The sequence below is a fragment of the Chelonoidis abingdonii genome, chromosome 5 (assembly GCF_003597395.2).
Source record: "Chelonoidis abingdonii isolate Lonesome George chromosome 5, CheloAbing_2.0, whole genome shotgun sequence".
In the NCBI taxonomy this organism is placed as follows: Eukaryota; Metazoa; Chordata; order Testudines; family Testudinidae; genus Chelonoidis; species Chelonoidis abingdonii.
The window spans coordinates 101,077,594-101,102,672 of NC_133773.1; the positions used below are offsets into that span (position 1 = coordinate 101,077,594).

The 25,079-nt window shown below is 44.6% G+C and overlaps 1 protein-coding gene and 1 long non-coding RNA gene across 2 annotated transcripts in view; one reads left to right on the top strand and one right to left on the bottom strand.

The window, feature by feature from the left end:
- Nucleotides 1-5,459: 5,459 nt before the first annotated feature.
- The window catches only part of KLB (klotho beta), a 45,147-nt gene continuing 25,527 nt past the window's right edge, over nucleotides 5,460-25,079 (bottom strand). The window contains exons 3-5 of the mRNA XM_032790734.2: nucleotides 24,418-24,686; nucleotides 18,608-19,751; nucleotides 5,460-6,000 (exon numbers count right to left, since the gene is read on the bottom strand). Of these exons, the coding sequence (XP_032646625.1) occupies nucleotides 5,606-6,000; nucleotides 18,608-19,751; nucleotides 24,418-24,686 (1,808 nt within the window). The 3' untranslated portion in view covers nucleotides 5,460-5,605. The remainder of the gene's footprint in view (nucleotides 6,001-18,607; nucleotides 19,752-24,417; nucleotides 24,687-25,079) is intronic.
- On the top strand, nucleotides 8,917-17,728 carry LOC116831017 (uncharacterized). The gene is made up of 3 exons (XR_004375117.2): nucleotides 8,917-9,054; nucleotides 12,028-12,109; nucleotides 16,834-17,728. It is a non-coding gene; the product is annotated as an uncharacterized LOC116831017 (long non-coding RNA).

The window sequence follows — 25,079 nt, forward strand, 5'->3', positions numbered from 1 at the left end:
TTCACCACCAGCTTCTTTAGTCAAGTTATCATTGTAAACTGAAGACTAAAGATGAGGACGATAGAATAGAATCCAACTTACATATCAGTGGGGGCTGCACACTTTATGCTCATGTAGGCCAAATTCATTGCATGCATCCCTCTATTCCACTCCATAAACTTCATATATGCTACTGTACATCCCTCTCTGTATCAGGGACTCCCTGCAGTGCCCTCACCAGAGTTTCTCGGAGACTCCTATGGAAGGAGCTCTTTGTGTGCCCCATTTTTCCCTTCACCCATTCCAAAGTCCCCCACTTTTGCCCCCTGTAGTGGGGGCTTCAAACCCTCATTCCTTCAGGGAAGGGACTCTGTGCCTCCCATTCTCTCCCCCGTGTCACCCTCTTCCCCTAGCATTTTTCTGCCTGAGGAATAAATAATCAAAGAGTGTGAACATGTTAAACTAGTGGGAGGACAGGCTGAGATGAGATAGAAGAATTGTCTTGCCAGAGGATTTTAATGGATGCCATCAACCAAGTTGTTTCAGTTTTAGACAGTTTATGAGGTGCTTGGAACTGGCTAGGGGGCTTCATGTGTTCTCCATTTTCTCCCTTTTGATGTCTTCAGTGTTTCCTGAAATTTAGAGCTAGAACGTTCAAAAGTTACTGGGCTACAGACAAACACGTGCCATTTAATTGAGTACGGCCTTCATGAACTTAGTCAAAAACAAGACTACTGTTGTGATATTTTCAGTTATGTAACTGCCAACATACTTAGATTAAATGGAATTGCTGCAGAAATCATGGGTCTTTGCTGCAAAGTCTAAATAGATGCTTTGAATAGTGTGGGTACCGTCTGTCACAGAGGTAGGCAACCTATGGCACGTGCACCAAAGGCTGATTTTCAGTGGCACACTGCCTCGGCCCTGGCCACCGGTCTGGGGGGCTCTGCATTTTAATTTAATTTTAAATGAAGTTTCTTAAACATTTTAAAACCTTATTTACTTTACATACAACAATAGTTTAGTTATATATTATAGACTTAGAAAGAGACCTTCTAAAAACATTCCTGGTGCACAAAACCTTACATTAGAGTGAATAAATGAAGACTTCGCACACCGCTTCTGAAAGGTTGCTGACCCTGGTCTATCATCTTGGAGTGAACTGCTCTATGGTTATGAGCTTTTCTTAGTGTATGGCTGCAGGGCTATCGAGTTTGGGGTGACTGTAGCCCTGTCACATTAACACTTTGCAGTACCATTGTGAAAGCTCAAAAAAAAGCTAATGCATCAATAAACACTTTTCAAAAATTACAACAAAAAATGTATAAAGTGACAGAAGTGGCTATGCAAAATAAACGTGTGCTAAATGCCATAAATGCTAAATTAGGGGAAGCTTGTGCTCGCATTAAAAAAAAATGCTGTTTTTATATTAATCACTCTAGCTTAATTAAAAAAATTTACAAGCTATTAAAAATGCTGCTATTGTTTTCCATGCTGTGTCTCTTAATCACACATTTAATTTTAAAAACCCCCTCCCAAACCGTAAGTCATGGTTTACTGGCCTTTTCCAAACAATTATTAAATTATTTTCCTCCTTTTCTTCCTATGTATTGTTTGGGTACTAATGCAATGTGCAAAGTGTGTGTGTAATGCTATGACCAGAGACTCTGCTGTCCATAAAAAAAAAAAAAAAATCCAGTACCTGTCTCTTCAGCTTAATCATAAATTACATAATGGGCCTGACAATCTGGTCTTGTCAGGCCCCCCAAAAAAACCTGAAAAAGTTAGGGTAGCCCCCCTTAATAGCTTACAAGCAGCCAGTAAAAAAAAGCAAAAGCTTCGCATACAGTACCCTAAGCTTTTAAACTGTTCTTTTCTCTTCTGCCTCAAAGCAAAAAAAAACTTGCTTCAAACCAGTTTTTACTAAACAAATAACAAAAGCCCAAAGTTTAACACCTACCGGTCAAGTATTAATATGCAAAAGTCTTTGTCTAAAAATATATAAAAAGCTTATAAAATTTATATAAAACAAAGTTTTTTGTACCAAGGTACAAGGCTCTCCTTTCTTTTGCAAAATAAAGCATCTTTTCCTTATCCCTGTCAGGCTGTTGTTAACTCTCAGCTAGGCAAACCCGATATTCAGTAACACCATTATTAACTTATTCATGTAAGCTTTGAAGAAATACTCTTTGTAAAGAAATGTGGGAATAAATGCAAAGCTCTGCAGTTCTTTGTATGCCACATAGTTAAAACTTTAAACGATGCAATCTCTCAAAGTAGGTGATAAACCTCAAAACCAGTACTCACTGTTTCTGCTTAACTAGAATATCTTTTACAAATATACACAAGTTTCAGTTAAGGCTGCCTATCTCCTGCTCAAGGACAGAGGGAGAGATCTGTCCTTCCTCTGATTTCTTCCTACATTGAAAAGTAGCATTGCACGCTGTCTGCCATGTCACCAGGATGGACAAAAACACCCCAGCATGTTGTGCGCTCAATCCTTCTACTAATGCATGAAGGTGTACGTGCCTTGGCTCTACCTGCCATTGTTGCCCTAGAGACTTGTGGAGTTGCAAGGTTCATCTGGGAGCTTCACTTTACAATGCCTGGTATGCCATCTACCATGGTCACTCTGGCTGATGCAGTGTTCCTCAACAGAGTGTGGGTATGATGATCAGTGTATGCATAAGCCCATGCCTACTAGAAAATGAACTAGTGGTTGGTCCTGATTCCATCACCTCTAAGTCCTTCCCTTTCTCAGCAGGGGAGAGCCCTTCTGGCTATGATACATGATGGAAGGGGCTTCTCCACCTCCCATGGGCTGAATGGGGCAATAGTGGAGGTGGCATAGGGGAGGGGAGAGCCTGTTCCTAGTGCTACATGTTGGAATGTGCCTGGCAGGGAGGAGGGGCTTCTCCCTCCCATGGGCCAGACAGGCACATGGCATGCAATTGGCTCTTGGCACACACCCCTCCCAATTTAAAACCTTCCCCGGGGTCCATGTGCCCTTTCGTGTGGATAGCTGGCTGCTGAAATGATTCCTGGAAGGAGCCCTGCTGGAAAACTCAGCCACGCTACTGGAGCAGCTGCTAGGGCCAAGTGTGTCACCCCCCCTCCCCAGTTGCTTCCAGGAGTGGTAGAGGTAGGGCCACAGCTATGAGAGCAGTACCTATTCCTGGGGTGAGCAACTAGAGCTGAGTGGTGGCCGCTGAAGGTGGCAGGCACGTGGCAGCTGGGCTCACTACTAGGATTGTACATGCAGCAGTAAGGGAGCAGGGTTGTGGCTCAATCAGTGGGGTAGAGATGTTAGAGGAGCCTTGATAAAGGGAGACCTGAGATAGAGTCCCTGGAGTGGTTCTGGGAGCAGGGATGTGGGCTTAAAGGCCCAGATGAGGGAATGTGACTGGACCACCCAAGGGTGGTCAAATAAGAGCCTCTCTGCAGGACTGCTCAGGCATCCCACCAGCCCCCCCTGGGCTGTCACGGTGAGGGTTGCCAGCATCTCCCTGCAAGGGAGGAGGCCAGCAGCAGGCTTCATGCACCACGTTCAGAGCTGCAGCTCTGCCCCCACCCAGGGTAGCAGAAAACTGCCCCTGTGACGTGTGGGAGGGCTACCTCTTCCTCAGATGGGGGGAGGGGTAAGTGTGGGAGAAGCATGTCCCTGAGCTGAGGATGCCGGTGACTGAAAGTGGCATGCGCAGGGGCAATGCACCCAAGACAGATGTTTTAACTGAAATAGAGGGGGCTGATTATTCTTTCCCCACACCACCAAGTGGTAGCAGGCTACCCATCCTTACACACAAAGGAACACTTAGCGACCACAAGTTCTTTTGAGAATGGGGGATAGGGGGAGGTGTCATTAATCAAACACACTTAGGGAAAACAATTTGAAAGGGGAGTATGTGGATATGTTCACTCTCCTGTATCAGGTGGAGGATATGGATGAAGAAAATAAGGCTAAGGTGGCTAGCACAGTAGAGAATTGGACCCTAGCCTTTTATGTATAGACAAGTTTAATATGTGAAGAGAATCTTTTTTCAGATATTTAGCATAGGCACATGCCCTGTATAGGAGATGAGGCACAGCTGAGATATGATGAGGTATTTAGATGCTTGGCAGCAAAGAACCCAAACTTGCCCTGGGAGCAGAAGGAGCCAGAATTACGGTTGGTATATATAACACCACGCTGTCCTAGTCAGTAGATTTATCCAGACAACAGGCTAGTTCTACCCAAACTGCAGGCTTCCAAAAGGAATAACAAGTTTATTCTATTTCTATTGCAAATTCAAGCATTGTGAATAAATACACCCCTGACTGACAGCTATGTTAAAAAAAAAAACAACCCAATACTGTATATGCAACTCTGCCTGCAAAGGACTGCTTTTGGCAATATAGTGGATATTGTTTGGGAGCTGTGGTGTTCCTACACAAGAAAAGCTCTCTGTGTATGCTGCATCTATCCTAGGGAAGCTATGCTGTCAAAGAGTTTGTAGTGTAGAAATAGCTTGTGGGTGCTGAAATAATATCTGGGAGCTTTGTCCACTGATCAAATGAGCCAAGAGAAAAAGTAAACCAAAGTGAATGGGAGCATCTCAATCTCTTACAAACAGCATTTTATGTGATGCTTAGAGACATTGTGAGATAAATGTAATTTATATAAACACAAATAAAAGGTTTAATGAAAATAAGGTAGTTTTGAAAGACACCTATCATAGCCTGTGAAAATGGCATTTTTAATAGAACACACAGAATTCTTGAAAGAAGACATTTTTAAACAAACTGCTCTCATATTTCTTTATGACAGGCTTTGCAACACTGAGGGCTGCACTGGCAGTTTACTGAGAGTACAGAAGGCTCAGCTAGTTAGCACGTTGTCCAGAAATAAATACATATGACTCGTAGTTGTGTACATATCTATTTTCTGTGATAGATTAATAGATACAGCTTGTTTTAATGGTTTCTAGTAATAAAAATCTGTACACAACTGACTGATTTTTGTCCCTACCATGGGGGGGGGGAAAACAAGCAGTAGTTGTATATCATAATGTCTTGTTCCCAGCTGGTCCTAGGAGCTACTACCTTAGTTTTGGGACAAAGTATCAAAATCTAATCTCAACTGCCCCAGTATCAGAGCTGGGCATTTATGTCAATGATGAAGTTAGTCAGATTTATGCCTTTGCAACTAAAACCAGAATCTGGTAGAAACTATTTAATCCTTGGTGTTGAATTTAACTGGAACTTTTTAAAGCTGTCACATTTGCAAACAGCTGCAGATACAAACTTATCAATGACCAAACATATCTGAGGGTCTATCACAAAAATTTCTAGTTTGAATACATTCACATATAAAAGTGCACATCAGTTCTCACAGCTTAATATCTTTTCAGGTCAAACTAGTTAACAGATCATTCCAAGGCACAAGGAGAAACCATTTAACTTGCTTCATAAGCTAGATAAAAATCACTGGTACCCTCCAACATCAGTTTTTCTCCCTTGTGTAATTATTTTCCATTCCTCCTCTGAATGTTATTTGGTGTGTGTAACTGGAGTGACTCACATAGTGCTTCTCAGAAATTGTCCCATCCTCTTTATCCTATGCAGAAAGCAGATGCAGACAGTGATGAATCTAGTTGAGAGTAGCTTTGTGTCCCTTTTTAAATGGGGGACAGATGTGTTGGAAGTTTTTTGCCCTATACAGTTTTCTTCTTTTTCTTTTGTGAAAAATTATAATTGTTAGAAGCAGGACAAATGTGGAGAAAAGACAGCAGCCAAAGAATATCAGAGGCTTCTTCTGTGAGAGAAATAAACAGAAGGTACACTGTGTTTTTTCCTCTGATTGATCACATAGATCACGAGAATACTCTGCAGGAAAGCCATTGCTGCTAATCAGGTTGTTGTAAATTTGTACTGAAGACTTGGCTCTTGAATCAGAAGTGAAGAATCCAAATCTGGGTTTTGATTTTTCTTCAGTCAGTTTAAATGCATAATAACCTCTAATCTTTACTTTATCAATATGATATGCTGAAAAAAAGGAATGAATGTTGATAAATTCTCCTTATGTATGAAATGAAAAACTATTTAAGATCTCAAATAAACACAACATTTATAAAGTTAAAAATTATAACTGCATTATAAAACAAAATGGTAAAAATAATTATTCATTACTTCAGTGTGCTAGATAAATAATCCTAATACTTAATTTGCATGGTTATTCTAATCATCATCAAGGAGATATAGCGAGTAGACTTAGAATCCAGGAGTTTACACTTTACAGTCCTGAGTTTAGTCTACTAGCACCAGATTTTAAAATGTGTTTAGGCACCTAAACATGCAGATAGGTACTAGTAAGATTCTCAAAACTGCTAGATGCATAACTCCCCTTCAGATCAACAGGAGTTAGACACCTAGCAGGATTTTCAAAAGTACCTATCTGTATCTTTAGGTGCCTAAATACCTTCAAGAATCGGGCCCCATAGTGCCTAATCCTAGTTTGGATGAGTGGATTTTTGAAAAAGGGGTAAAAAAACATTCTGAGAGGGAATCAGCAGCTCTGAAAGATTAGGAATTCCTATACTAAGCTAAACTAGTAAAATAGTTTTTACTTACCTGCTAAGCAAAAGACAGTTACGTACCTGAGCTGTAACTGTTTTAATTGAGATGTGGGTTCCAATGTGTATTCCATGCAGGTGTGCGTGCACTGAGTGCACCAAAGCCGGAGAACTTTGCCTAACAGTACCTGTATGGGGCACTGCTAGTGCCTTCTGGCCCTTAACCCCTCTCCAAGCTATTTAAGGATGGTGCTGCCCCAACACCTGTCGGTCACTTTGCATTGAATGTCAAGAATTGAGACTCTGATGCAGAGGGGATGAAGGGCAGGTTGTGGCATACACATCTGTACACGCATCATGAACAAGGGTAACACTACAGGTAAGTAACCATCTTTTCTTTGTGTGGTTGCAGATGTGTATTCCACTCAGGTGACTCATAAGTAGTATCAGGAGGAGGCAGGGCTCGGAATCTACTTAAAGAGCAATTGCAAGAGTGCCTTCCCAAAATTTGCATCTGATCTGGATCCATAGGTGGCGGGTATAAGAGGCTGGGGAGGCTAGGCCTCCCCAAGAAGGATGTGGTGCACCTCCCTCTGGAGGCACGACACCCTGAGGTCCTGCTCCTGCTCATCTTCTTACTCCATGGCCCCACTTGTGCTACTCTCCTTCCCCCGAGGGCTCTTCCCCTCCTGCTGCTTGCACCTCTCCCCTCCAGCGGGCAGAGGGCTTGAGGGAGGGAGCGAAAAGGTGCAAGCAGTGGATGAGGGGGCCTAGGAGGGAGGCGGAGTGGGGCATGGGGTAGAGCATGGGCAGGTCCTTGGGAGGAGGAGGCTGAGTAGGGGTGGGCCTCAGAGCAGAGCAAGGGGCATGGCCCCCCACTTTGAGGGAGCTTCTGGTGCTCGTGCCAAGCCTCCCCAACTGCAGATATCATGCCCCGACCATGTTTGGATGCAGACATCATAGCATAATATTTGGTTAAAGTATGTATGGAAGACCACATTGCAGTGCTACAAATGTGCAGAATCAAAAAGTCACTGAGAAAATAAACCAGTCACTTGAAACTTTGTTGAATGGTCTCTTAACCTCTGTGGAGGAGGCATCGAAGCTATTCCATAAGTCATTGTGATATACTTTCTCCCTGAAGGACCAGAGAAAGGAACATTCTTGTTAGGGGAAGCACCAGACCTCAAGCCAGGAGCAAGATTCCATGTCAGCTCCAAAGAAGAGTGTGGGGCCGGATGATCTGTGGAGGTCCTCAGTGCCAAAGCGGTGGCATGCTCTGAAAGGTGCTGCTTTAGACTCATCCCTTGCCACCTGTGTGCTCTTTTAAAATTACTTGCAGATGGAGCACCTCTCTTTAATATGCCTTTCTCCCAGACACAACAAACAGTGTGAGGGGGTCACTATTGGGGATAGCCAACATACACAATGAACAATGTTTAAACCCTGGTGAGGGCATCACCCAGGGTAATTATCTTTCCATTCTAAGTACTACAACTACATCTAAAGGTAATACTAACCTATGCTAACAATGAATGATCTACAACAAAGTTCTAGAAAAAAAATGAAATAAACAGTGAGGTAAAAAAAACTATTACATCAAATGCTCCGACTCTAGCCATGGGTGGTGAGAAGGAACTCAGGGGTGTTGGATCAGTGCTCCCCTTAAATAGCCTGGGGGGAGGGGCTAAGGGCCAGAAGACACAAGAACCACCCCTACGGTACTGCAAGGCAAAGTTCTCCAGCTTTGATCCGCTCATCATGCATGTACTTGAGTGGAACATACATCTGCAACATCTCAAAATAGCAGCTAAATTCAAAGTTGCACATTTCCCCTGATTACCTGCTCATTATAAGTGTTTACACAGCCTAGCCAAAAGGGGCCCCAATCAGGGACTGCGATCTTCAGGCACTACTCCAATAAAAATAATACACATTCCTAACACCTAAAATTACCCTTAGTAGGTAAAATTATAACTACATTAAAAAACAAAAGAGTAAAAATAATTACTCACCTCTTCACCTTTGCATTCATATGTAAGCAGAGAGAAAATCCATATTATTATTTAAATAAGGTAATTTTGTAGGAGTGTTATAACTAATTGAACTTTTGGGCTCTCTTTGAAGAGATACACTTCTACAGTTTGAAAAATAAAAATTTCATGACCACTAGCCTGAGAATTCCCTAAAGGAAAATAGTTGTATTTCTTTGTAGGGACTTGGGGATGCACAGGAAAAAAATGACATCTAGTAATTGTTCCCACTTTAGTCTAATCTTTATAACTGATTTCCTTCACCATGCCCTGGGTTTTAATAGAGACAAGGCAGGTGAGGTAATGTCTTTTACTGAACCAACTTATTGTATACAGTCATTTGCAGGGTTCCATTATTGTAGCTGATCTCCCTGTCCTAGAAGTTGAAAATGATTATATATAAGAAACCCATGGATCACCACACTTATCTCCACTGGTCCAGTAACCACCACAGATGCACCAAAAAGTCTGTTATCTACAGTCATACATTTAAGGTATGTCTACACTATGAAATTAGGTTGATTGTATAAAAGTCGATTTTTAGACTTTCAGATTTTTAGAATGCTACAAAATAGCAAAAAAATCCTCCTCCTGTGGGTGTCATAGCTCACTCCATGTGAGCACAAGTTGCCTCCATGGCATCCCTATTTGACATCCCTCTGCAGTGCGGCCACCTGGAGTTGTATCCACATGTACGTGACACACTGTGCTCTAGTTTGTGCCTTGGCTGAGGATGCAGTAGTGGGATCAGCATCTTTGCTACCAGCTTCCTCGCACCTGCCTCCGGTCTGAACACTGCAATCACCCACATGTGGAATACGTATAGGGACCAGCACTCAAAGAAGTAGTGGAGATTACGTATTGTAACTGGAGGTTCTTCAAGAAGTGTGGTCCCTATCAGTATTTTACTACCCATCCCCCTTCAGATTCTGTTGGATGGGCGGTAAGAAGAGAAACTGGAAAGGCGTCGACCTTCACTGCCTCTTATACCCTCAGTCAGGAGTAAAAAGAGAACTACTTCATTTTTAGATATCGATTGTATACCATCAATTGTCTGTTGGCAGCGGACAGTGCAGTTGGAGGCTCAGGGGATCCGTTCATGAAGCCTGGACAGTAGAAAGGAGCAGTTTAACTATAGGCTGAGCAAGTACACAATGGTGGTAGAATGTGCCTTTGGACGTTGAAAAGCTTGCTGGCGCTGTTGCTCAGACCTCAGCGCAACCAACATTCCCATTGTTATTGCTGCTTGCTGTGTGCTCTATAATATCTGTGAGAGTAAGAGGGAGACGTTTATGGTGGGGTGGGAGGTTGAGGCAAATCGCCTGGTGTCCAATTTTGAGCAGCCAAACACCAGGGCCATTAGAAGAGCACAGCAAGGCGCACTGCACATCAGAGAGGCTTTGAAAACCAGTTTCCTGACTGGCTAGACTTTGGTATGACAGTTCTCATTGATGCAAACCCGACCCCTTTGTTGATTTTAATTCCCTGTAAGCCAACCATCCTCCCAGCTTCAAAATAAAGTAACTATTATTTTGAAACCATGCTTTTTTTTTTAAATTAATAAAGAGAGATAACAGACAGGGTAGCCCGGGTGGGGTTGGGGAGGAGGGAAGGAAAAAACCACATTGCTTATTGTAGCCACACTAAAAATTAAGCTGTTTGAATGACAGCCTTCTGTTGCTTGGGCCATCCTCTGGAGTGGAGTGGATGGGTGCCCACAGCCTTCCCCCACTCTGCGTTCTTGGGTGCTTGGGTGAGGAGGCTATGGAACATGGGGAGGAAGGTAGGCGGTTATACAGTGGATACAGCAGGGGTCTGTGCTCTTGTTGGCTTTCCTGCAGCTCCAACAGACTCCAACAGTCCATCATGTCTGTTTGCTCCCCCATTAGCTTCAGCATCGCATCCTGCCTCCGCTCTTTGCGCTCACTTAATTCTTTCCTGGCCTCTGCCACTAAATGCCTCCATGCATTAAGCTGTGCCCTATCTGTGAGGGAGGACTTCATGAGTTCGGAAATCATGTGATCGTGAGTTTTTTTCGCCTTCTAATCTGCGATAACCTCATGGATGGAGATAAGGGGAGCGTAGAAACAGTCTATGCTCTACAATTCTAGGGGGACTGCATGGTCACTCGTGCTGCTGAGTTCGCCACGCTGACCAAACAGGAAATGAAATTCAAAAGTTCCCAGGGCTTTTCCTGTGTACTTGGCTAGTGCATCGGATTTCAAAGTGCTGTCCAGAGCGGTCACAATGGAGCACTCTGGGATAGCTACCGGCAGACAATATCATCGATTTGCCTATGCACTACCCCAAATTCTACCCAGCAAATTCAATTTTAGCACTACTCCCCTCACCAGGGAGGAGTACAGAAGTCTATTTTAAGAGACCTTTCGGTTGACGGAACAGTGTTGGTTGTGTGGATGCATTTATTTTTAAATCGACCTAACGTGGCTAAATTTGACCTAACCCCATAGTGTAGACCAGGACTTAGATACCACAGAATTTGCTCCAAAGAGTACATCTGGGATACACATTTAAAACCACCATCCCTAAACAACAACATTCCACCTATGAAGTAGATTGCCTCATGGAACAAGCCACCCAAATAAACCTGGGAAAGCCTACTTCAAAACCGGGGAGAAAAACACTGACTGCATACCCCTAGTTGTCACCTACCACCCCACACTGGAACCAATATGGGGAGTCATCAAACAATTGCAACTCATGTTTTGTGGGGACCACATCCTGAAAGTGTAGGTTACTTACTGTAACTGGAGGTTCTTCGAGATGTGTGGTCCCTATCTGTATTTCACACCTATGGTATGCATGTGCACCATGTGGCTGAGTCTGGTAATTCTTCAAAACAGCGTCTGTTGGTCCATACATATGCAGTAGTTCTCTTTGTACTCCTGAGCGAGGGTATAAGAGGCAGTGAATGTCGACGCCTTTCCAATTCCTCTTCTTACCTCCCATCCAACAGAATCTGAAGGGGGATGGGTAGTAAAATACTGATAGGGACCACACTTCTTGAAGAACCTCCAGTTACAATAAGTAATCTCCACTACTTCTTTGAGTGCTGGTCCCTATACGTATTCCACATGTGGGTGATTGCAGTGTTCAGACCGGAGGCAGGTGCGAGGAAGCTGGTAGCAAAGATGCTGATCCCACTACTGCATCCTCAGCCAAGGCACAAACTAGAGCACAGTGTGTCACGTACATGTGGATACAACTCCAGGTGGCCGCCCTGCAGAGGGATGTCAAATAGGGATGCCATGGAGGCAACTTGTGCTCACATGGAGTGAGCTATGACACCCACAGGAGGAGGATTTTTTTGCTATTTTGTAGCATTCTAAGATGCATTCTAAAACCCACTTACAAATCCTCTGGGAGAATATGACTTGCCCATGCAATCTCTCTGCTATGATGATAGCAAGTCTTGGTGATTTCCTAATGGGTTTGATTCTTTGCAGGTAGAATGCCAGGGCACACCGGACATCGAGGGTGTGAAGACTCATTTTCAGAGAAAGCATGGGGCTTCCAGGAAAAATACAAGTAAATGTGTCATTTGCTTGATGGAGAACTCGGAAACAATCTTGGGGAGAAATTTGGTGTGTAGTCAAAGAGAAATCTTTTCTTTGTGAAACACTGTATAAGGAGAGTCTACCATGATTGCTCTGAGCTTGCTGACCTTCCTGGCAAATCCTTCCTGGGTTCAAAAGGCAGACTTGTGAGTACTGACAGGATGATGTCACTGTCCCGTTGAAGTGTAGGTTTAAGCACTGGTGGGAGGATACTGATCAGACCTTTCATAAATCATACTGTAGTTGGGTGAGTCAAGATGGAATGTGCTTCCAGCGGAGAGAGGAAGGCACTAATTGCTGTTAGTAGTCACAGGAAACTAATAGCGAGACCTGAAGACTTCAGGGACAGGAGATAGTCTAGGACAACCGGGATGCTTAAGGTAACTGGAGAACGTTGATGGAGTTGTGCCCAGGCCAAATAGCATCTCCATTTGTCTAGATAGCAGATTCTAGCAGAATCTTTTCAGCTTTGATTAAGGATCACCTGAACGAGGACTGAGCATGAGTGTTCTATTTCCGACACCCATCCAAACACCAGTACATGAGGTGGAGTGAGACCAGATTGGGATGCTTGATTTCCCCTCCTTCCTGGGTTAGGAGATCTGGGAATGGGAAGATCATGATTGGTGGGTGGGCAGAAATTGTTAGAAGTGCTGTGAACCAGAACTGTCTGGTCCAATAGGGTGCTAGGAGAATGATATATCTTCCTTACCACCAATAGAAGTAGGGGAATGGGAAGGAAGGCATATCTGAGGCTGTTTGTCCAAGACAACAGAAGATCGTAGTTCTGGGAGTTGCAACCCATGGCTCCTCTAGAACAATATAAGGGGAGCTTTCTGTTCATTTGGACACAAAGAGGTCTCATAGTGGACTACCCCACTGTGTAAATATCTCACTTAGGACTGTGTTGCGAACTTCCCACTCATGGTCTGGCAAGAAGCTTCTGCTTCATTTATCAGCAAGAGGGTTGTGAACACTGGGAAGGTAGCTGCTTGTATTGTGATGTGGTTTCTGATGAACCAGTTCCAAAGTCTGATGGCTTCCAGGCATAGAGGACGAGATCTCGCTCCTCCTTGTTTGTTTATATAGATCACCATGGTGATATTGGCGGTTATTTATACTTGGAGTGTGCAGATGAGCAAGAAAGGCCTTGCACGCAAAGCAGGCTTCCCTCAGTTCCATATGTTTATATGTAGCCTAGCTTCTCGTGGGGTCCAGGAATCCTGAGCAGTGTGGTTGTCTCGTGGGCATCCCACCTCAGAAAGGAGGGGTCTGTTACAATGGTGGCCCTGGACATGGAAAGATTGAAGGGAACACTGACCATGGGTTTTCAGGGTTCAGTCGCTAAGTGAGGGAGGTGATAAGTCTGGTGGGAACCTTGGAGTTGATATGGTCTTTCTTCACGTCAGTAGATTGAATGGAGCCAAGCTTGCAGATACTACAGCTGGAGTCTGGTAAACGGCATCACGTGGCCTAACAGTGAAAGACACCTGTGCACTGCAGTCTGTAGGTAATACATGAAATCAGGTTGCTCATTGTATGAAACCTGTCTGTAGGAAGGATTGCTCTCACAGAAACCGAGTCCAACATCACCCCAATAAAGTTTACTGACCTTGTTGGTAACTGGGCAATAAAATGGACTTTTCTTTGTTTATGCAAATGCCCAGGGTGGCCAAAAGTTGTAGAGAAACCCTGTCACTGACCTGACCACCTGATGTGGTTGGCCTACCAGGAGTCAATCGTCCAGGTATAGAAATAACATATAGTCATAGCATCTCATTTGGGTGGCTATCACAGAGGAAACCTTTGTGAATACTCTGGGTCCTGGAATGAGCCTAAAGGAGAGGACTTGAAACTGGAAGTCTTCCTGGCCAACTGTAAAATGCAGAAACTTCCTGTGTGATGGGTGAATGTCCACATACAAATATGTGTCCTTCATATGAAGAGTCATGAACTGCATCCCTTTCAGAAGGCAGAGGATTATCAATGCCAACATAATCATCCGGAATATCAGATTTTGCATAAAGATGTTGAGTTGCCAAAGGTCCAGGATGGGTCTCCACCCTTCATCATTTTTGGGAATTAGGAAATGTGGAGAGTGGAACCCCCTCCTGTGGCAACAAGACGGGATGCGCTCTATTGGTCCTCGGTGTAAAAGAGATTCTGCGTCCTGTTGAAGAATTACCTTGTGAGGGTGGTCCCTGAAGGGGGCTTGTGAGGCAGGAAGCAGAGGAACTCTATGGAGTTTCCCTAATGGATAATCTCCAGACCCCAACTGTTCCTAGTGATTTTGTTCCAGTTGTGGGCGAAGAGTGCTAGACAGCCCCCAAAGATGACAGGGAGAAAAGGTATTGGTCTCAACCAATATGTCAAAAATGGCTCTTGGCCAGCAGTTGGGAATGAGTAGAGGCTGTGGCAGTAGAGGGGGCCAAGAAGTGAGGCCTCAGAATCCTATGGCATTTGTGTGGAGGCTCAGCTGGACATCTGGCAATAAAGGTACATGAGGAGGGGGTGGCCTTGGTCTGTAGGACTCCCTCTGGTGTTTCCTCATAGGGGCTAAAGTATAAATCCCCAGGAAATGCAGAGTCAATCTGGAGTCCTTTAGTGAGTAGGGTCTTGTCTGTTTTCTCTTTAAAGAGATTAGACTCATCACAGGGGAGGTCCTGGATGGTGTTTTGGACCTACCTGGGAAACCCTGATGATTGCAGCCAAGAGTCTTTCCTCATGACTGAGCCCTGTACAAATTTCAGGAAGCTATGCCTGCTGCATCCACTGCAGCCTAGAAGGCTACTCTTGCCACTATTTTCCTCTCATCTAAAAAAGACTGAAATTGGGCTGTGTCCTCCATGGGAAGCTTATGTCTGAAGTCTGCATGCCTGAAATAATTATTAAAATTGTATTTCACTAACAAAGCTTGGTAGTTAGCAACACAAAATTACAGGTCTATGGAGGAGAAGGCCTTTCTCCCCAAGAGGTCCTGTCTCTTAGAGGGCAACAAAACTCTTTCTGTAGCCCCCTGTACCACCACCAAGTTGGAGGCAGTATGGGAGAATAAAAATTCAGCTCCTTTAGCAGGAACAAATATTGCCTCTTGGCTGTTTTCAGTGTAGGAGCCCAGGATGCTAGAGTGTGCCATGCCATTCTGGCCAGCTCTAATATGGCCTCATTGACCAGCAGGGCTACCTTACTTGTTCCCTGCAGTTGCAACATGTCCAGGAGCGGGTTCTGAGGGTCCTGGAACTCATCTAATGGGATCTGTAGGTCACTGACAATTCTGTGTAACAGCTCCTAGTACTGCCAGTGGTCATCTGGCAGAGAAGGAGGAGTGACTGCTTTGTCCAGGGATGATGAAGAGACACCCTTCAGAACCATTGGCACCTGCAGATCCAGTTGCAGCTCTTCCTCTTTGTACACCAACAGAACTAGTTGGCGAGAGGGAGAGGAGCAGTACAACTCTTGAGAAGTGCCCAGATGCCTGCCGTAAGGATCCCATAGATCCCAATCAGGCAAGAAAGAGGGATCGATTGGCTGTGAGACCCATGGACCCCAGGGGAATCAATACAAGCAGTCCTGGGGGGAGGGAGGGTGCTGTACCCAAAGGAACCGTGAGCATAACCCCTCGACTATCCATTGGGGCTCGACTGTCTCCACGGATATACTGGTGTGGCTAGCTCCTCTGACTCATCTGAGACCAAGAACTGTTCCATCGATAGCAGCGGTACCATCTGTACCACAGCACTTCTGCAAGACATTTGGAGATGGGACAACTCCTGGGACACTGATGTAGACTCCTCTTCTGGAATAATAATAATATCGCTCACAAGGGCAAGGCTGGAAAGAAATGGAGACTGTGGATAAGGGAGGACAATATCCTCCGGTGTTACGTAAGTCTCCTATACTCTGGTGGGTGAGGGGTTCCAGCAGTCAAGTCTGAAGTACCTTGTGCATCTGCAACAGCCAGATGGTCTTTAGATGAATGAGGCAGTACTGATGATGGGTCTGCCTCATTCATCTAAAGACCATCCTTACACCTGTCCTTACACTTGCTCAGGTGACCGATGAAACTGGAGGATCTTTCTTTTTATGAATGTTGCCCTCCAATCTGGGGATCTTCACCAGAGCCAGTTTCTTAGGTTCCATATGCGACGTCTCTCCTGACTTGGATAGGCTCGGAGAGGAAGTGTGTTTCTTATAGCCAGTCCTCAAAGGAGAGTTATCCTTGAGTGTGCCCTCTACCCTCATGACAAGCCCTAGAAGAAGAGTCTTTGGGCTTAGATGTTGAAGGCTCCAGTCCAAGGCACAGGTTTGGAGTGACACTGCTGGTCAGCTGAGGCCAATGCACAGCGGGGTGTCCCTGGCTAAGACTGAAGAGTGGACTCATAGCCTTCTCCACCAGGGGCTTTCACAGGCAAAGCTCCTGGGCTTCTCAAGTTCTGGGTGGGAAGGAGTGAAAGATACTGCGCTTTGCAGAACTCCACCTCACCCAGAGAATACAGGCATTGTTGATGTTCATCACTGATAGAGAGTGAGTGAGGGCAGGAGATGCAATTCTTGAATCATGAGACTCTGGGCATGATTCTGGAGCTGGAAAGAGGTTCCCTAACCAGAAAGAAAGAAATAAAATTTACAGTATAGTATAGAGTAAGTATTAAGCTAAGAAATATAACTATTTAGAAGCATTTTATTTCTTTACAGGTTATACAACCAAGTGAAGAAAGACACAATTCTGACTCATGCAATGTGGCAGTAAGAAGGAACTGGAGAGGTGTTGACCATCACTGCCTCTTATATCCTCAGTTGAGAGCACGAGGAGAGCTACTGCATGTGTGTGGGCCAGCAGACACCGCTTTGAAGAATTTCCAGACTTGGGTGCATGACGCTTATGTGTTCCCCACCTGTGGAATACACATAGGGAGCAGCACTCAAAGAAGAAATCTTTCCCAACCAACCTCTTCTGGTCTTCAAGCTCATTCCCCCTCTCCCCACCCCCATCTCACCAAGCTCATCATCAGAAACAAGCTCCCCACAAACCAGGACACACAAACTCAAAGCAGCACAAGGCCCTGCCAGAACAACAGATGCAAAATGTGCAGACATATCTACACCACTACAGTTATCAATACTCCCCACAACACACCTTTCAAGATCCTTGGGTCCTACGCAGGCCTATCACAACATGTGGTATACCTCATTCAGTGTATCAAATGCCCCAACAATAACTATGTGGATGAAACTAGACTATCGCTATGTTCTCAAAAGAACTCACACAGAAAAATGATAAAAGACAAAACCACCCTATCACCCATAGGCACTTTTCACAAAGTGATCATGGCATATCTGACCTCTCAGTCCTAGCCCTCAAAGGAAACATTCACAACACCTTCTAAAGATGAACCTGGGAACTTAAATTCATAACTCTCCTAGATCTTAAAAATCATGGTCTCAACATGGTTTTATGGTTCATTACAACAATCTGTAAGGCCCTGCCTGCTAATAATCCTTAACTGCCCACTTAATTTTAAGTGGTCTCCTACAGCATGTGTGAATCTGCTATGCTTAACAGTGTCTCAACTTGTCTTTTGCTTAGACGACCTGAAGAAAAGTTCTGTGAATCTCAAAAGCTTGTCCCTTCCACCAAGAGAAGTTGGACTATTAGAAGATTTACTTCACCTACCTTACACGGCTACACCACCACTGCAAACAACTGGATTATAATATGCAGTTATATTTGAGCAACATTAAGTACAATCTTCTAAAGAGATTTAATCTTTTACGTGAATTAAATAGTTAGATAGCAAATTTAATACATGGGATTGGAGATGGCAAGTTTTTGGTTCTTCCTTAAAGCAGGGGAGCTTTCTGTGCAGTATGAGCTCTGTAGGCAGTATATATAAATGTCTACAATATAGCCTTGCTTGTAAAAATAAATCTTTCCAGTGGGCTACTGGCACAAGAAACATTTCCCCCTTTATTTAGAGATTATAACTCAGTGTCTGGAATTCGTATAGGACATTAATGAACAAACCAAAAAAATACTCATTATTCCTAAATTCCTTAAACTGATATAGCACTGGAAATGTTAAATTCATTGTTTTTAAACGTGGATGCCTAACAGTAACCTAAATCTATATTTAGCCACCTAAATAAGTGGCCTGATTTTCAGGGGTACTGGGAACTTATGGCTTTTATTGACATTGAAGAGCAAAAATAGACAGCAATTAACTTTTTTCAAAAAGTTTAAAATGCTTCTCAAGACAGCCAAAATAAATTAACTATTTTACTAATATTACTTTTCATTGTAAGCCATTGCTTAAGTGGGCACTGGGACATTTTGTGATCATGAATGAAGAGGTGGATTGTGAATTGAAGGGGCAAGTGGACAAAGACAATGTCTGTGTGAAAAATACAGTCCATATCATGAAAATGGCTAAGAACTCCCATTCTAAAATATCTGCATTTATCATCTCACCTTTTAAAACCTCTTGGGTGTATTTTCCTAAGTAATAGTTTCGAAGTTCATCATTAGCCAAAGACTGGTCGTCAATCCCATTTGCTGTGATGTAAACATCTATATCACCATAAATTTTTTTAATCCATTTTAGAACTTTGCGCATCCCCCAGGGCACCACTGCCAAACGAGATGGGGAACTCAGGCATGTGATATCCTGCAGGAATTGAACATCCCGATCAAATTCATACCAGCTCCCATTTTGAAGTTCATGAATCACAAATCTTGTGGTAAAATGATTCAGTGCATAAAAATCAGCTGCACCTTTAACAAGTTTCTTTTCTTCATCTGTGAAATATGGCAAGAAGGAACTTGAGAGGCCTTTTTTGTTTTTAGATACAATGTATTCCCTCATGGCTGCTGGATAATCCCCTGTCTTAAAAATTGGATCTGCAAACCAGGCTACTTCAAATTGAAGGAATCTTTCAGCAGCTTTTAAGTGAGAATCAAAATACGGATTGGCAGGCTCAGCCCAATCTGAATGCAGAGACAGAGACACTAGTCCATGCTGAAATGATCTATACTGCCTGTCATATATTTGCCAGGCCCTGGCATGTGCTATCAGTAAATTGTGTGCTGCCTGATACGTATCATTGCTGCTGCTATTATAGACATCGCTTAATCTGTTTGGCTCATTTATGGTGATCCAAAGTTTAACCAAGTCACCAAGTTCCTGAAAACACAAAGCGGCGTAGTTCTGAAAAGCCTGGACAGTAGATTGATTTAGCCATCCTCCTCTCTGCAACAAAGGACCAGGCAAGCCTAAGTAGGCATGAGTTGGATAGTATAAGGTGACCATAGATTTAATATCGAGTTTCAGTAGCTCACTAATCACACATCTATAATATCTGAGAACTTGTCTGTTGATGGCTGACAAATCCCCATTAGGTAAAATTAATGACCAGTCAAGTGCAAATCTGTAATGTGTTACTTTCATTTTTTCCAAGAGATCAAGTTGTTTTTTAATACTGACAAAGTCTGTACACTGAGCTGGTCGGGTTTTCAGCTTCACTCCTTTAACTCGGTGCAAAAGCCCATCTCCAGTGATGTTCCAGAGATACAGGTTAGGGTCACAGAATTGTGGAGAGGAAGCTACAGATTCTGCCTGTAAAAATGGATGGGAACAAACATATGCAAATTTATTTTAATTAAACAGGTATCTGTTTGTTACTTGCATCTCTACATGTAAGACCGAATTAGTTTTATTTGCAAAGCAGTGAAGCGAGAATCCTCATTGCTATTTAGTCCTGGTTTTTATACATTATAAGTTTACAAGCATATCACTACAGTGCAGGATGGTTTGTTTTTTTTTGTTAATTCAACTTCACAGCATTCCTGTACAGTAGTTACATCCATTTTTACAAATGGGTAAATGGAGGTATAAAGACAATATTTAATTTGCCCAAGGTCACACAGGGCATCAGTGCTACGTAAAAGCTAAGCATTATCAGTGGAAGATCTAGGACTAGAATCAGAGTCCTGGCTCTCACTTCCCCGCTGTTCTAATTCCAATTATAAATAACCATGTAGTTTAATGAATAGTTGATACTATCAGTTGTACACCCGTCATTCTCTGACCAGTGTGTTTAATGTATAGGATTTGCAGTACCATGTGGTGAATTAACAAGGTTTAATCTAAAACCACTAAAAGTTTTGAAAAGTAAAACCCATCCATGAAATATGAATTTACTTATAAGTCTTTATTTTCCTGTGCCTGGTAGTGACTGGGTTAAATTACATTTATTTTGTCTGTATGTATTTTTCTGGGCTAATGTTGTCCAACATGTCATCTTTCACTATATAATTACAAAACCATGTTACAGCACACCTGCCACATGTCAAATATAGCTATCTATCACATTTAATGTGGAAATAAATATTGTAAGAAAACAGTCATCTTATCAGGACGGTGTACACAATATAATGTATTTCTGAACAGAGTTCCTACTGAAAGTGCCATATATGCAGAAGACGCTGATTAATGTTTTTATTTGTGTTGTTGCAATATTTTAAACTTATGGTTTATTCATTTTCTACCCTTGCCATGAAGCCTGAGAATCCTTAGACTTCTGGGTTGTATTCCTAGCTATATCACTGACTTGTTCTGTGGTTTTTGGGCAAGTCACTTAAGTGGTCCTTAGTTTATACATCTATAAAACAGATATTGTTATACTTACCTCACAAGTTTGTTATGAAGCTTAATTTATATTTTTGAAGTGCTTTGAGATGCCTGGATGAAAGGTGCTATATATATACTGTGACACATACTAGGCAGGGTTGCCAACTTTCTAATAGCACAAAACTGAACACCCTAGTCCTGCCCCTTCCTGGAGCCGCCCCACCACCGCTGACTACATTCCTTCTCACTTGGTGGCTCGCTCTCCCACATCCTCACTCACTTTCACTGGGCTAGGGCAGTGGCTTGGGTTGCAGGCTCTGGGGTGGGGCTGGGGATGAAGGGTTTGGGGTGCAGGAGGGGGCTCCAGGCTGAGGGGTTGAGCCAAGGGATTCAGAATGTGAGACGGCACTGTGAGTTGAGGCAAGGGGTTGGGGTCTGGGAGAGGGTGAGGGCTCTGGGGTGCAGGATGGGGATCCAGCCTCGGGGGTTGGGCCAAGGATTCAGAGTGCAGGAGGGGGCTGTGGGTTGAGGCAGGGGATTAGGGTGCAGGAGTGGGTGAGGGCTCTGGGGTGGGGCTGTGGATGAGGGGCTCTGAGTGCAGGAGGGGGCTTTGGGCTGGGGTAGGGGTGCAGGGGGTGTGTGGGCTCTTGAGTGGGGCTGGGAATGAGGGCTTTAGGGTGCAGGAGGAGGCACCAGGTTTGGAGGGGGGCTGGGACGGGGTTGGGGCATGGGCTTACATCACGTGACTCCTAGTCAACGAGGGGAAGAGGGGTGTCTAAGGCAAATGGGGTCCAGCATTGCCAGATCCATACTGGTGGATCTAAAGATGACAACACAGGTAGAGTGGGAATGGCCTGATTTTGGAATTAAGAGATCTATGAGACTATCTAGTTGTGTTTCCATTATGACAGCTTAGTTAGTGGGCATACTGTTGGCACAGACCTGGATAAGGGATGTATGCCCTACTACAGCTGCTATCCTATCTGACTCTTTGTTGCGTATAATGGTGATCAGAAAGAGACTCAGAAAGCAGAAATGACTTAATCAATGAAGTATTGTTCTTAACTATGGAGATGGTACTATTAGGTATATGCAATAGTAGTGTGGATCCCAGCACATGTAAGGATACCTGCCAATTAAATGGCTGATAAAGCATTGAAAAATGCCTTACAAAATGAGGAGGTTGATATAAAGAACCCTCTAAGGACACAAGATTTAAAGTTTGGCTAAGAAAAAAATTAAGGAGATATGGCAAAAAATAGAAAGAGAAAAATGGACAAAGGTTGTTTGAAATATCTCCTGAACTTGAGGATCATGTTATACTTTACAACTATGATAGAAGAAACAAAGTAACTATATTTAGAGTTCTAACCAGTCACTATGACCTGAATGGCTATTTATATCTATTAAACATGCACAAACATGGATTCTGCGAAGCATGCAAAGATTTAAAAAAAAATTGCTATGGCAATGTAGGGCAAGTTATACAGAAAGATTGATTTCTCTATGAAGAACTGAGATGCCTCACGATGAAAGAACAGTCTAAAAGAATTGGTGAGAATACTGGGGAAGTGGGGTAGCATTAAATAAGCATTACTGTGCTTTTTTAAGGATACTAGGCAGGGAGAGAGGATGTACATTTGATTATGTGAAAATACTGGTAGGTGATTGTCATAGCCTCACATTCTGAGGCTATTACACCATAAAATGACACGAAAAGAAAGATAAATGGTGGCAGACAAAATAGGAGAACAGACTGAACCTAAAAACTCCTGAACAAGAATGATGCAGAATTCCTTGCTGCAAGGAAGGGCTAGCACCTGAACCCCACTGGGCTGAAGGTTGATTTATTTATTTATGCTATCTTATATGAGACTTTGCGGGGAGGCAAATAGTAGGAAGTGATCCAGGGAAGTGGCCTCAAGGCACTCCAGGGCAGGGCAGTCCTTCCCCTACGCAAACTATGCAGCTGCGTAGGGCACCAGGAAATTTGGGGCACCAAATTGCCCGGTGCCCTACACAGCTGCATGCTGCTCCAGTGGCCAGCCCAATCCCCTGGCCAGCTGAAAGCTGCCCCTGCCCTGCCCCTGCCCCACCTCTTCCCCAAAGCCTCCGCTCTGCCCCACCTCTTCCCACCCCTGCTCAGCCCCAGCTCCACTCCACCCCTTTCCCTGAGCTATGTCCTGCGGGACTGTAGCAGGGGTCGAGCGCACCCTCTACTCACCGGGCGACAAGAAGTGGAACGACCTGGCCCCAGCCTGCTCCATGCTGCCAATGAGTGCTGGGGGTGGTTCCCTCCTACATCCCAAGTCCCAAGCCTGAGAGCCAGGACAGCAGAGCAGAGCAGGCTGGCGCTGGGTCACTCCACTTCCCGTCGCCCCGTGAGTATGGGGTCAGGCCTCCCCTGCAATCACTGGACGGTAGGAAGTGGAGCAACCCAGCTCCAGCCTGCTCCACACCGCCAGTGAGTGCTGAGCGATGGTTCTCCCCCTTCCCCCAAGCCTGCTTCTGCCCCACGGAAGACTGGGGCTGCGTAGGGCACCACAATGTCTAGGGACGGCCCTGCTCCAGGGTGCTGGATATTGTTGCCTCTCATAGGACTGTGGACCGAAGCCCAATGGAATGGAATGGCTCAGGATCCCCTACCAACCACTCTTATTGTGGAGGCGGTATAAGCCTCCCTTCCAGCCCTCCTCTCCAAAGTAGGAGGGATAGAAACAGCGAAAGCCTCAGGGTGAGGACGAGTCACTTGCAGGGGTCCAGAGATGGGCTGAAAACCCTTCCTGTTCTGAGGAAATGGAACTCTAGATTTTTGTCTGGACAGAAGGGGACAAACTAAATCAGTGACTTGGCCAGAGCGCTGTCACCACCCATCAAAATGTGGGTTCACACAGTATTGGAGTAGTTGCCGGCTAAGTTCCCTCTAAGCTGCACGGCTGCGCAGCTGCCTATTAAGCTCCGCGCAGGGGCTCAGGGCTGTGACAGGGAGAGATGCCTCTTCTCACTGGCCCCAGCACAGACCTGCAGCGGTGGGGAGAGGCGCGTCTCCTCACCTGCCCCAGCGCGGATCTGCCCTGGACTTGCTGCGGCCAGGGGAGAGAATCCCCTCCTTTGGCCCAGCCCAGATCCACCAAAGCTTCCACGGCCAGGGAGAGCCACCTCTCCCCAGCCCTGGTTGCTGCAGTGAAAGAGGGCTGGGGGAGTCCTCTCGCCTCACAGCAGCCCTGGGGCAGCCTGCACCCCAAACTCCTCATATCCCCACCCCCCTGGGCCACTCCCCCTAATCCTCTGCCCCAGCCCTGAGCTGCCTCATGCACACCAAACCTCTCATCCCCGGCCCCACTCCAGACCCCACACCTCCAGCCAGAGCCCTCATTCCCCCACACCCCAACTCTTTGCTCCAGCCCTGAGCCCCCTCTTACATGCTAAACCCCTCAGCCCTACCCCTACCTATGTGTAGACATAAAAAATTAGAGGGAACACTGGTTCATGGTGAAGGGCACTGGAAATGTGGAAGTGGAGTGACCTAGCCACTAGGCAATGCCACTGGTAAGTCCAGCACCACATCACACATACATAAGTACAAAGTACTATTGTTATTAATTGTTGTATGTAGCAAAAGTAACTGTTGTTTACAGTACATTAAGCTTACCTTAAGAACGGACTCTGTGATACCCCAGGAAAAGTCACAGGGAAATTGACCTTGCAAAGATGCAGTAGACTCTTTCAGAAAGAAGCCATTTTCTTGAATTATTTCTTTGTAATACAGTGCAGATGATTTTGGAATCCTTTCTTTCTGTTTACTGTTGAAATCTACATAAAATAATCCACGTCTAGTGCTGTAGCCATGTTGCCATTCAAAGCCATCAAGAAGAGACCAGGCTGTGTAACCAAACACATCTATTCTGTCGTATTTAATAGCTGCATAGGAGAAATCAATAAAAATGTGTTGTATATCAAAATATTATTAATAAATGCAGTATGATTTACAGTATGACCATGCATTATAACAAAGTAAAGAGAGTGTCGTCTATTATGAAACTGCCCATTTCTCATCACTCAGAGCCACTAACTTCCTGAGTTCCCTGGGGATGCTTGACCCCCACTCCACCCCATCACCCAAACTTCCACCCCAGCCCCACCTCTTCCTGCCCTGCTCCACTTCCACCCAACTTCTCCCCACCCCATTCAGCCTCTCCCTCTACCTCTTCCTACCCCTGCTCTTCCTCTTCCCTCACCAGTGTCTCCTGCATGCCACTGAACAGCTGATCACCAGAAGGCAGGAGGCGCTGGGGATAGGGGAAAGAGCTGATT